Here is a 12,644-nt window from a genome sequence, read left to right as displayed (position 1 = left end):
AGCCCTCTGGCTGTCAGCCTACCTGCCCGCCCCCTCTTCCCCACTCCCCTGTTGGCACTTACTTCCTTTTTCCCTTTGTTACCACTCTGCTCACTCCCTATCTTCCCTTTGTCTTACTTCCCTTACTTCCCATTGTGTAATGATCTGGGTCCCTCTGTTTTCTGTCCCTTCCTAACCACCCCCCCTTTTCAAGAACAGCCCCCACTTCTCACTTAATTAGACCCAAAAGCTGTCTAGTTATTCAGCAGAGTGGCCTCAGTGGCAGAATAGCTGTCATTGGTAGAATGGAGTGCTAACGATTTTCCTGCTGCAACTGCAGTGCCTTGGTGAGAGCCACAGAACTGTACCTTAGCAGGGTTGGGGAGATCACTCTCTGGGTAGTGCTCATTCCCTGCCAAGTGCAAAGCCCAGCTTTGAGTCCTGGTACCACATGGGAGGTTCCGTGGCACCAGAGGGAGCTTCAGTGGTACACTGTCTCTATCTGAATGAGCAGTAAAATCAAACATGCATGTGGTCCTGGATACACACACACACACACACACACAAATAATTTGCACATTAGATAACATAGATGAAGGACTCAGCAGGGGTTTCTGCAAGAAAAGTTATGTGGGGCTTCCACCAGGCCCCTTACAGCAACACGTCACTAGGGACAGGCAACTACTCTTCACAATCATGTTGACCCTGGTAAGAATGCTGGCCCCTGTAGCTAGAGGACTTCTGAAAAGACACAATTAAAAATCACTGGAGGGGGTGGGTGATGGGGAGGGGGGAGGCGTTGGTATAACCTGTAAAGTGAACAGGTTACCATTGTGTACCATGTGCAAGTAGCCAGCTTCGAGCCCCAGTCCCCACCTGCAGTGGGGAAGCTTCATGAGCAGTGAAGCACTTTTGCAGGGGTCCTTTCCCTCTCCCACCCCCTCCCTATTTATCTCTGTCTCCATTATAATAAAATAAAATAAAATAAAATGGGAAAAATGAACACTAGGAGCAGTGGATTCATGGTGCAGGCACTAAGTAAGCCCTAGTGATAACCGTTGTAGCAAAAAAAAAAAAATGCTTCTTAAAAAGTAACAATAGGGAGTCGGGCGGTAGCACAGTGGGTTAAGCACAGGTGGCACAAAACGTAAGGACCGGCATAAGGATCCTGGTTCAAGCCCCCAGCTTCCCACCTGCAGGGGAGTCGCTTCACAGGTGGTGAAGCAGGTCTGCAGGTGTCTATTATTCTCTCCCCCCCCTGTCTTTCCCTCCTCTCCATTTCTCTCTGTCCTATCCAACAACGATGACATCAATAACAACAACAATAATAACTACAACAATAAAACAAGGGCAACAAAAGGGAATAAATAATTTTTTTAAAGTAACAATAAATAATAAAAAGCCCTTGGTCAGCCCAAGGCTAGGGCTCCTCACTCAATACCAGACCAATCCAGTGGTGAGGTGTTATCAGGGCTGTAGACACATACCTACTGTGGCAACAGCAGAGAAGACAACTCAGAGAACCTTTCCTTTCTGTCTCCTTTGAAGATTCAACCCAGGTCCACCTGGTCTAGTAATGTCCTGAGCCCACCAGGAGTTGGCCTGGTGGTTCTCCTGAGCACTCAGTCCAATGGGTTGAATGTGGCTGAGGGCTTCTAGCCCATGAAGGAAGCTATCTTCACACACACACACACACACGCACGCACGCACGCACGCACGCACGCACGCATGCACTTGGACTTATGGGGAAGTGCTGCCAGTCTGTTTTTATCAAATACACAATTAAAAAGTCACACTATTAGGAAACTCTGTGAATATATCAGTTTCTCCCAAGACTTAAAATTTCTCCAAGTTACTTTGGGAGGAGTGGAGGACACCCCCCACACACACCTGACTCCCCAGCACCTCGAAGGGCAGAACCAAAGGGCCAGAAGCAATCACAATGCCTTTCAAGCTAAAAGAGCAGCTACTGAGGCTTGGCGAGCCTGTGGTGGTGGAGAGCCCTGCTTTTCTCAGCCCCCTTTCTGGAACGAGCCATCTTGGACTTGGGAAGAAGCATTTTGCTGCGTGTTGGCAAGGAATCCTGCAACTGAGACACTTCTTCTCTCCAAATGTCGAGCATCTTTATTTATCCCAATCTCCCCACAGTGTTTGTTGAAAGGGGAGTGTTGGAGAGTAAACTAAATTTTACAATGAGCATATGGATGGCTATAATTGCTGAGGTTTTATGTTGGTTTTTCTTTTTCTTTTTTGGGGGGATGTATTTGCTAACTGACTATAAAGTGGTGTTTCTGTTTTTCTAGATTTCACACACTGGAGGCTGCTAATTTTTGCATGCATCTGATTTTCACATGAATGGGTGGAAATACTGAAATCCTTCTGGGTTGTCTAATTGCCCTGACCTTGCTCTGAGAGCAACTAGTGGATAGGAGTAAAGGAACCCCTTCCATTCTCCTTAGTCCCCACCCACCCACCCACAAGCTCCCTGCCCTCCTGTCCAAATCAGGAGTTGGTACAGTTACCTTTCAGACTTATTGACACTGGAATCTGTCAGAGAGACCTGCTCCCTGGCAATTTATTCTTATGGTCTATTTGGCCACATTTCTCTTTGAGATCTTAAAGAATGGAAATGACACCTCCCTCTGAATTAGCTGGAAATGGGGGACACAGGTGGCAAGGAATGTGTACCTCATCAAGGAAAACAGTCTTTGGGTTAACCAGTTATTTTAACGTCCTTTCCCACCAAATCAACTTCACTTCTATTTTGCTTTGTCAGTTGCACCCTCTCTAGACCCCAGCTGCTCCCTGGTAGAAATTGCTAAGAGTCTAGGAATAGCTTGAAGTTTGGGCCCCAGGATCCTGCCCCTACTTTACATAGAGGAGCTCAGCTTTGATACAATACACTGCCACCTAGTCCAAATTTCATCTTATGTTTTCCCATGCTGTACATTTTTCCTGTGTTGCATCTATAAGCCAACAACTGTATGGTAAACCATCACCATCATACTCTCAATAAAGTATTTTTAAAAAAAGAGGATTAGGGGGAGTCGGGTGATAGCGCAGCGGGTTAAGCGCAGGTGGCACAAAGCACAAGGACTGGCGTAAGGATCCCAGTTCAAGCCCCCAGCTCCCCACCTGCAGGGGAGTCGTTTCACAGGCAGTGAAGCAGGTCTGCAGGTGTCTATCTTTCTCTCCCCGTCTCTATCTTCCCCTCCCCTCTCCATTTCTCTCTGTCCTATCCAACAACAATGACATCAGTAACAACAGTAATAACTACAACAATAAAACAAGGGCAACAAATGGGAATAAATAAATATTTTTTTTAAAAAAAGAGGAATAGGACAAGGGCTAAGTCTCAGAAGAAAGCAGCTTCCCAGGGTCATACCTAAGGGCAGTGGCAAAGCTGAGACTCCCCAGGCTATCAGAGCACACCTCACTGCTGCCATTCCACAAGGGGTTGCCTCTCTGTGTCTCTCTGTGTCTGTCTCTCTCTCTACACACACACACACACACACACGATTTCACAGTTCATATCTGTCATGTTGCCCCTCTACTTCTCACTCTGTCTTCATCACTTCATAGATGAAAGTATACACATGGTGGGGATGTTACGGGAGAGTCAGAATTATGTGAAACCTCGTTACCATCTGCAAGATGCTTTCCACTTAGTCAAGAACTTTGTGCAGAATTCGAGGCAGGGAGCATCCTGAGGGCAGCCTGCTTGGAGGGGCATGGCTGGAGCCTAGGGAGACAGGGATGCTCCAGATGGTTGAGAGAACTGGGGCTTGGTGTTTAAAAGGCACACACTATTGTCTTGGGTATTGGGAATCACCACCCGGACACTCACCTATAGGGTGAGCATCTCAGCCCTTTCAGGTGCTTGGTGGATGAGGGTGCCGGCAGCCACCTGTGTGGTCACTGTGGCACGCAGGTGACCTCCAGCTCTAGAGTCATGCCCATGTGGGTTCCTGTCCCAGCTTCCTGTTTGGCTGGTTAACCTTATCAAGTCCCTTAACCTCACTGAGCCCCACTTCAGAATGAGGGTCACCTGGCTCAATCTGGAGCTCTGAGGAGATGCATAGCTCCATACTCCATCATTTTCCTGCTTCTCCTACTGAAGCAGAAATTCCTCAGGCCTGGTTCTAAGCACAGGGAGCAGAGCCAGGTTCTGATCCAGAGAAGCAACCCTTCAACCAAGGGAGGCAGCTGGTAAATATGGTGTGCAGAATATATAAGGTGGTGGGCTGGGAAGATACCACAATGGCTATGCAAAAAGACTTCCATGCCTGAGGCTCCAAAGGTTGGGTTCAATCCTCAGCACCAACATAAGCCACAGCTGACTCGTGTTCTGGTAATAATTTTTTTAAAGGAATGCATCAGGAGGGGCCAGGCAGTGGTGCACCTGGTTAAGCACATGACAGAGTGCAAGGACCCAGGTTCAAGCCCCTGGTCCCCACTTGCAGGGGGAAAGCTTCATGAATGGTGAAGAAGGGCTGCAGGTATCTTTCTGTCTCTCTCCCTAGCTATCTCCCCCCCACCTCAATTTCTCTCTGTCTCTGTCCAATAATGAATGAATAAAATATTTCTTTAAAAATATTTTTAAAAATTAATGCATCAGGCATTGATGACTAGGAAAAAATAAGGCAGAAGAATGGGAGACTGGAGAGAAACTTCTGTTTACATGCACTCAACAGAAGATCCTTTCACATGAGACAGAGATATTGAGGGGTGAGGGCGATATAGTGATATGCTGGGCCCTGCAATTGGATCAAAGAAATGGCAGTGTAAAGGCCTGGCATTAAAAAAAGGCCTGGGGTGGCATTAAGGCAGGGATAAGTTATACAGGGGCATAAACCTGGCAGCAGGGCTTGGCTTTTGCTCTGATGGGCAGCTGTGGGGGGTTAGGAGCAAAGGATGGGCAGACTGTCCATGACAAACTATTTTCAGTCACCAGATTTCTTTTAGCCACCCCCTGTTCATATGAACTCTCAGCAGACCTCAGAGGCCAATTGGACCTGAGTATGACTTGCTCTTTGTGTTGTCCATGACTATCTGAGTCCTCCCAGAACCCTCCTTTCAATCCCTGACCTGGCATGTGGGGCCAGATGGCACTGTGCTCTTGCTTTTTGTCAAGCCATTTTTTTTTTGTTTGTGATTAATAGTGAGTTAAAAAAATGTAAGATTACAAGGTATATTTCCACACCATACCCACAACCAACACCTCCCAAAGGTAACCACCATCATGGTTTCTAAGACTCACAAAGTCTCAGAAACAAGTTTTCTTGCTTCTGTTTTATTTGTTTTTGCAAGTTCATGTGTTTCAGTTCCCTAACTTCCACATATGAGTGAAACCACCCAGTAGTTGTCTTTCATCTCTTTACTATTTCACTAAGCATAATCACCTCCAGTTCCATCCATTTTGTCCTGAAAGACACAAAACCATATTTTTGATTGCAGAATAGTATTCCATAGAGTATATATCCCATAATTTCTTTAGCCAGTCATCTGTCGATGGGCATTTAGGCTGCTTCCACTCTTTGGCTATTGTAAATAATGCAGCTGTGACCATAAGGGCACCATGTACTCTTTCTCCTCATTGTTGGACTCTTATCACCAACACAACCCTTTGTCCCCTGCAGAATTCCAGCTTCCTGTAACTGAACCTGACATCAACAACAGACTTGAGTCTCTGTGCCTCAGTATGACCGAGCATGCCCTGGGAGGTAAGTGTCTTCCCTCATGTCACTGCACCCCTAGCAAACATGCCAGCTGCCTGCTGTCTACACTGGCAATAGCAAAGGGGTGGTGGGACCCAAGAATGGGGAGGCAGGGTGAGAAAGTGGCCTCTAGGTGCTGTTGGACCATCATCAAACCACCTCACCCAAAGGTACTCTGAGGTCCTAATCTAAGAGGGGATGTGGGCCTGGAGACAGCTGTCCCAGCCTCCTGCCAGGAGCTGGAAGACTCAGGAACACAAGCCATGGCTTTTAGAATAGCACCCAGCACTGAATTCTGTCTCAGCACCAAATCCCCCAATCTTTCCAAGCATGTCCCAAATTGCTCCAAAAATAGAATTTTTGAAACAACAGAATCCCTGCTTGTTCTCTCTCCCCATTCCAAGTGGCTTCCACAATGCCTGGAGCCCTAGCAGGCTGGGGTGGCCATTGATTGCAGTGACAGGGATGTGTCTAGTTGACTTTGCTTGTGAAGTGCAGGGCAAGGACCTGGGATGAGCTCCCAGAAGCAGCTGGGTCTCCCCGCCAGCTGTTTGGGCTGAAACCCCTAGGAGGCCTCAGTACCCTCCTGGTACCCAGCAGGAGTCTTCCTACTAGGACTCCATCTGTCATGAGACTGTTCAACAGACAGAGGGGAGACATGCGCCCTTCCTGTCAGTCTCTGGGAGACTCTGAGCCTCAGAAATGGAGAGTCCTCCTGTGACCCCTTCCCCATAACCCTCCCAGCCTGACCTGCTCACCCACCCAAGAGATGGCTGCGGGCCTCAGACTAAAGTGTGTGCTGCTTGACAGCTATGGGAAGAAAGGCTGCCCCCAACAACTGCTTGGGAGAGCTGTTCTGACCAGGGACTTCTAGATTTGGGACTTTACAAACACAATTTTGTCCTAGAGCCAAACTCAAGACATAGATGCGCTGGAAAGAGCACAGCAGAGGGCAAAGTGCCAGGCCTTGTCTGTATGAGACTCTCCACAGGGTAGAGAAGGCTCCTGCTTATACAGAAGGGAGTCCTTCCAAGGGCTGTCAGCCAGATAGTGCGAGGACACTACTCTTCCCAAAAGCTCCCTCAGGTTCTAGGGAAACTCCATTTGCAAACCCTCTTTTTTGCCTTGGTGTTCAGATTCTAGAAGCTTCACAGCATCATTGGTCCATCTTTGGGACCTCTCCAGCTAACTGAAGAGATTGGGCCAGTATACTGATAGCTCCTAAAAAGAAAACACCCCAAAGACCTGTCAACTCAGGAGTATGTGTAGAGAAAAATGAGTGCCCCTTGAAAACATGACACTCAGTGAGAGAAGCCAGGCCCAGTTCACAGTCACTCCCCTAGGAGGAAGACTGCTAAGGGTACCTCATTTCTTTCCAGTATGAAGAAAATATTCTGGAATTACAGAAACTAGTGGTGGTTGCACAACTCTGTGAATCACTGTAAACAAATTATATCTTCATTAAAATATTAAATAGGGTCCTAACTGGGGGCTTTTGTGGAGTAGCTGTTGATGTGTGAGTTCCCAGATCTGCCTGAGCTCTGGCACTGGAGAGAAGCCCAGCCTCCCACCCCTACCCTGCCAGGCTCCAGTCTCCGGGTCTTCTGAATCTCCATGTCATCAGAACAAGTTCAGCCCAACATGTGGCTCCACCACCCAGAACACCACCCACTGTGCCTGGCTGGGGAACCCTGTCTCCACTTTTGAGATTCAGCAAGGCCTGTTCTCCCCCAGGACTTACTGTAGCTCACTGGCATGTTGGATGCTCTTATCAAACAGTTAAGTACTGGCGTCATCACCATTAGCAGCAAGAGTGCCAAGTGCTCCTTATTAAGGGGAGTTTTCCATTAATAAAACTTTGTATTTTTAGCCAGTTCTTCTGTTTTTTACAGAAAATCTCTCTGAACTGATAAGGTTTTTCTTTTTTTCCTAGTGTTCTCATTTTGTTAAGCTCATAAGCCTTTTTATTGCTGGTTCCCCATACCACCCCCTTCAATAATCCTCTCTAGTGCGAAGTCACACAAACTGCTTCCTCAAACAGAGAATACAAATTAAGTTCAGGGTGGCCCAGTGGGGACACAGTGAGGTGTACCCCCCCCCCCACACACACACTATAATAGCTCTGCTGAGTGACCCCTTCCAGGTGCAAGGGAAGATGACCTCACTAGGGACAGAAAGGTATTCAACAGGGAGAGGATGCTCCAGAGCCTGGACACCACATCCCAGGATGGCTGCTCCTTTCACACTCACATCTCTGCTCTCTGTCTCCTCCACTAAAATTTGCCCTCCAGGTGCCAGTCTAAGCCACCTTTTTCTTTGGCCTTCCCTTTCCATCTCCTCTTTTCCATCCCCCAAACCCTGCCAATAGAATCCATGAGGGAGTCCTGCAAGTGGGGAGCATCTACCATTTTGATTTGTGAGTCTTAACACCTTCATCTAGCTCTTCTGGCCTTGCTCCTGACTAGTGGCCTCAGGTGCTCAGGAAAACTCAATGACCAGTCTGGCTATTAGCTTCCTCCTGCAAAGGACTATGTGGACAGGGGCACCTGGGACTATAAAAGCAGGGCTCCTCTCTACAATGAAATCCAAAGTGAATACTATCATAAATTCAAATGCACACATGACCCATTCTCTCGTATTCCCCAGTCCATGCTTCACCTAGAGCCTTTGCTCTCCCTCTTCAGCTTCTCTCTTCACGCCGTCTTGGGAATTACAGATTTACCAATCAGTCATTTCCCTGCAGATGAAAACTCCCCCAGGAAGAATAAGCATGGGGTTGGAATTCTTCGAAAACATGACTGAGGGTTGGGTTTGCTGAGATTTCTAGATTTTGAACACCCCATTTCCATGAGTAAAAAGGGGTCATTTTATGGAGATGAATGGGCCAATAAGCACCACCATGTGTGTGCATTCACATACAACACTCCTAGTTAGACCCCCATCTGTGAGCCCCTAGGATTGATGTTCTGACAACAGGCACTCTGGGGCCATTTGTTTCCTTGAAAATCTCTACAGAAATCATATAGAGTTTTATACACACACACATACACATGCACACGCACACACACATACACACACACACACACACACAACTGGGGAAATCTAAATAAGACTGGTAGATTGTGTTGATATCAGTGTCTTGGTGGTAGTATTATATACTGTAGTTTTACAGAATGTTACCATAGGGGAAACTCACAAAACCAGCAACCCAGCACAGTTCCTGCAATTGATGTGCACCTACTGTAATCTCGATAAAAAATCTCAACTGAAGCTTTTCCCCTCCAAGTCTTTGCCTGTGAGACACCAGCCTGACACTACCCGTAGGAGAAACCAGGAAACCCCTCAGTGGACGCAGTGTTCTCCTCATCACTTACCCTGGAAGACTCTCTTGCTCCTTTCTCACATTTGATGACTGATAGAATAGACTTATGACATTGAGCCTTAGACCAGGTCTTGTATGCTGAGCAAAACCAAGCAGACATCCTGCATTCTTCCCTGGCCTTCATGTAGTATTCTCCAAGCCCCTTCGTCTCTGAATTCGTCCTTTTCCTGCCAGTACCATTGACAAAACTTGTTTTCTATTTCTGTGAAACTGCCCTTAAATTCCAAGAGTGACTTTAAAAAATTACCTTTGTGTTCCTGCTGAACCTGGCACATACTCCATTGTACAAGCTGTCACTAGCATGTCTTCCTTATTTACACATGTGTGCGGACCTAGTGGGTGGAGATTGGTTTCTAGACTCAGTATAGCTCCTGACCACAACAGATATTTGCCAGGTGTTGAGGGGGTATGAATGGGTGAGTGAATGAGGGTTGGAGTAGATGAGCATGAATAAAACTGTGTTGCACTTTCTCTCCCAGACGGGGTTGACCGCACCTCCACAATCTAGAAGCTGAAGATGAGAGTGACTGCGCTGGCCGTGAAATCGACTGCTGCGGGTCCAGTGTCAACCATCTTCAGGGTTGCACAGAATCCTCCAAGATCCTTTGCAGCCTAGTTTCCCCCTGGTCCCTCTCCCATTTTGATTTTGTGAGAGCGTAGGTCGTCCTTGTAAACATATCAGTAGACCTGGGATTGGTTATTCTGTCATTTGTTTCTGTCATAAGATGGCTTAGTGTTTGGGAGTGGGGAAGGGGATCTCTAAGGAAACATAAAGGCCAGGAGAGAACTGAGGGAATGCAGGTTTCCTGGATGAAAAGGGAAGAAAAAAAAAAAAAAAGAAAGGAAGGAAGGAAGGAAGGAAGGAAGGAAGGAAAGAAAAGAAAAGAAAAGAAAAAAGAGAAGAGAAAAGAAAAGAAAAAAAAGGAAAGGGCAAGCTCCACCATGAAAGTGAGAAGAATGGTGCAAGAGGAAGACAGACTCAGCAGCCCTGGGTGCCCTTTCAGAGAACCTGCCCCCACTGTCGAGGCCTAGCAGGACATCTTGGCTCCCAGAGACCAAAACAAGATGGCGGCTCGCCCTTCTCGGTCTCAAACCCTGAGTGAATTCCCCCTGAGGCCCTTGCTGGAAATCCAGCCCAGGAGAGGGCCATGTGGGACAAGAAGGGAGAAATCCCCTCCAACAAAATTTCAGATAGACTTTGATTTGTGCATTGTTTACATAATAATTTTAAAGGGTACATAATGTGTAGAGGGCTTGGGATTGAACTTTCACTTCCTACTATTTTTTTTTAAAGATTTGGTAATATAAATTCATCCCTTACCCCCCACGTTTTTATAATTACAGCAGGGTTGTCATTTAAAAATGGCTCTCAAGCTCTGCTTCTTGGGAAGATGAATGCTGTCACATGGAGCTGGGCCATCCATCTGTGCCCATGGGTGGGAGGGATGTGTAAGTGGATCTGAAACAGGAGGATGTGGCAGGAGCCCTCAGAGCACTGAGCAGCACAGGACAGTGGCACTACACGATCAGTTATGGATTGGCTTGTGGGCCACCTAGAGATTTGTAACCAATCCTGCTGCCCCTTTCTAAGCTTGATTTGCTTCCTGCCCAGAGATCTCTCCTCCTCCCCTCACCACCATGGACTTTCATCCTCCCTGGCACCACATGCACACAGGTGGGTACAGGTTCCACTGGAAAAGACCATGTCAAACGTGGTCCCCCCAGTCCCCCACCACACCAAGTCTCTTGCAAGAGGCCTTAATGCCCAGATGATGAGCTCCAAACACTGCTTATGGTGGCAGGGGAGGGAGGCTACTTGCAGGCACCTGAGCCTGGGGCCACATGCCCTTGGCTGGTCCTGTGCTGAGGGAGAGGAGAGCAGGCCCAGCAACCTGGTAGAAAAGGTGGATTAGCAAGTGACAGGAAGAGTGCGTGGGGAGATGATGGGGGGTGGTGATAGAAAATGTGGGAAAAGTCAAGCTCCTGACGGAAACAATGGTTCTATCCACAGGGATTTGCTGTGATTTAGCCATCCACACAGAAGGGAAGTAAAACCATTCATTACATTATGAGAGATTAACAAACTATGCTACCACAAAGTGATAGCTCTATTTCTTAAGGGCAAGAAAGACTGTTTCAGAATTTGGTGCAGTGGAGGGTATTCGAGGAAATCAAAGAGGAATTGTGCTCTGCACTGGAAAATTGGGTTGTGTAAATGATAGTATGAATGCTCAGCCAGAGGCATGATCTGGGGTGGGGTGCATGAGGCCTGTTTATTACACAGATGAGTCTGCTGCCTTTTTTTTTTTTTTAAAGCAAAGTCAGAGACAAAATTAGAGAGCTCAGACCATGAAAAACTACAGCACTTGCTTATGGCAATTTAACAAAGAAAAGTTAATGAGTAAATATAGATCTTAAAATCCTTAATACAATCCAAACAACTTTCGAAATTAAAAATACAAGTTCAACTCAGCCTTGAATATTGTAACAAAGCACTGAAGGTCCTTCTAAGGTGGGAGGAAATGGGAAGATCTTAATAACCGGTAGGGAACTTTCAGCAAAGACTTAAAGCAGAATCTGATGTGTTGTACTAAAAAAAAAAAAAAATTCTCCTAAAAATGCAAATCTAACAGGCAGAAAGAGGCAGCATTCTTAGTCATTGCTTTTTAACCAAGTGCCATTACTGTCTCTCACACACCGTTTTTCCTAAACAAACCCCGTCTTAGTTGGGGGTGGGGGGTGGGGGCTTGAGATGGATAGTCACATAGAAGGCAAGAAAAAAGATCACAAATGTTGAAGGCTAAAGGTAAGACCAGAGGGCTTGTGGAAGTTTTTTTTTTGTTTTTTTGTTTTTTTTGGATGCTAAGGAAGTTAATAAAGAGAAGAGGAAAAACAATGGTATTAAAAAGGTATTATAGTGAAAGTGTTCAGATCTGCTGCAAAACATGTATGTCCATAGAGACCTGGATTGTTCAGAAAACAGATTGTGAACGCAATCACACTAGCATGAATCCTTCAAAAGGAAAACCTTAAAGTATTTGCAAATCGGACTTTCTATTTATTCCTTCACTGACTATAGAAACAGTGGTTATCTGATTATTAGAGATATTATTTTGGATATGTTATTAACTTGCTATGGCTGGTAACCATGATAAAGTCTGTTATTAATAACAACATAATTCTTTTGTAAGGAAAAAAAAAAGGAAAAGCTTATTTTTCATCGACTGTATAGTTTTACCTACTTAGTTTTGTTTTGCTATTAGTGTTTCAGTTTTTTTTAGGAGCCTGTTCCCTCCCTCCCCACCTTGTTTTGAGTCCTGTGTTGACTGCAGGTATACAGCTCAATTTAAAGGTAAAAAAATCCTAAAGCAAAAAAAAAAATTTATAAAAGAAACAGTTGCATGCATAAGGCTGTGAAGTCAGATATTTAGGTAATAAAGCGGCAGTGCCTTTTTTTGTATTCACCCATTGACCCCTTCCCCCCACAAATGCAACTGTTTTATATCAAGTAAATAGTACACATTGAAAATCTCAGAGTAAAATCTATTTCACTACATGTTGTCCCC

At 46.0% G+C, this 12,644-nt stretch overlaps 1 protein-coding gene across 4 annotated transcripts in view; it reads left to right on the top strand.

The window, feature by feature from the left end:
• Nucleotides 1-12,429, top strand: part of SAMD4A (sterile alpha motif domain containing 4A) — a 307,746-nt gene extending 295,317 nt beyond the window's left edge. For all 4 annotated transcript variants that reach the window (XM_007527373.3, XM_007527372.3, XM_060174936.1 and 1 more), the window contains 2 exons: nt 5,619-5,702; nt 9,558-12,429. In XM_007527373.3, coding sequence (XP_007527435.1) covers nt 5,619-5,702; nt 9,558-9,586 — 113 coding nt within the window. In that variant the 3' untranslated portion in view covers nt 9,587-12,429. The remainder of the gene's footprint in view (nt 1-5,618; nt 5,703-9,557) is intronic.
• Nucleotides 12,430-12,644: the final 215 nt, after the last annotated feature.

The sequence above is a fragment of the Erinaceus europaeus genome, chromosome 16, assembly GCF_950295315.1.
Source record: "Erinaceus europaeus chromosome 16, mEriEur2.1, whole genome shotgun sequence".
Lineage (NCBI taxonomy): Eukaryota > Metazoa > Chordata > Mammalia > Eulipotyphla > Erinaceidae > Erinaceus > Erinaceus europaeus.
Note: the sequence above shows the minus strand (reverse complement) of the source record. Positions and strands in the feature narration are given on the sequence as shown.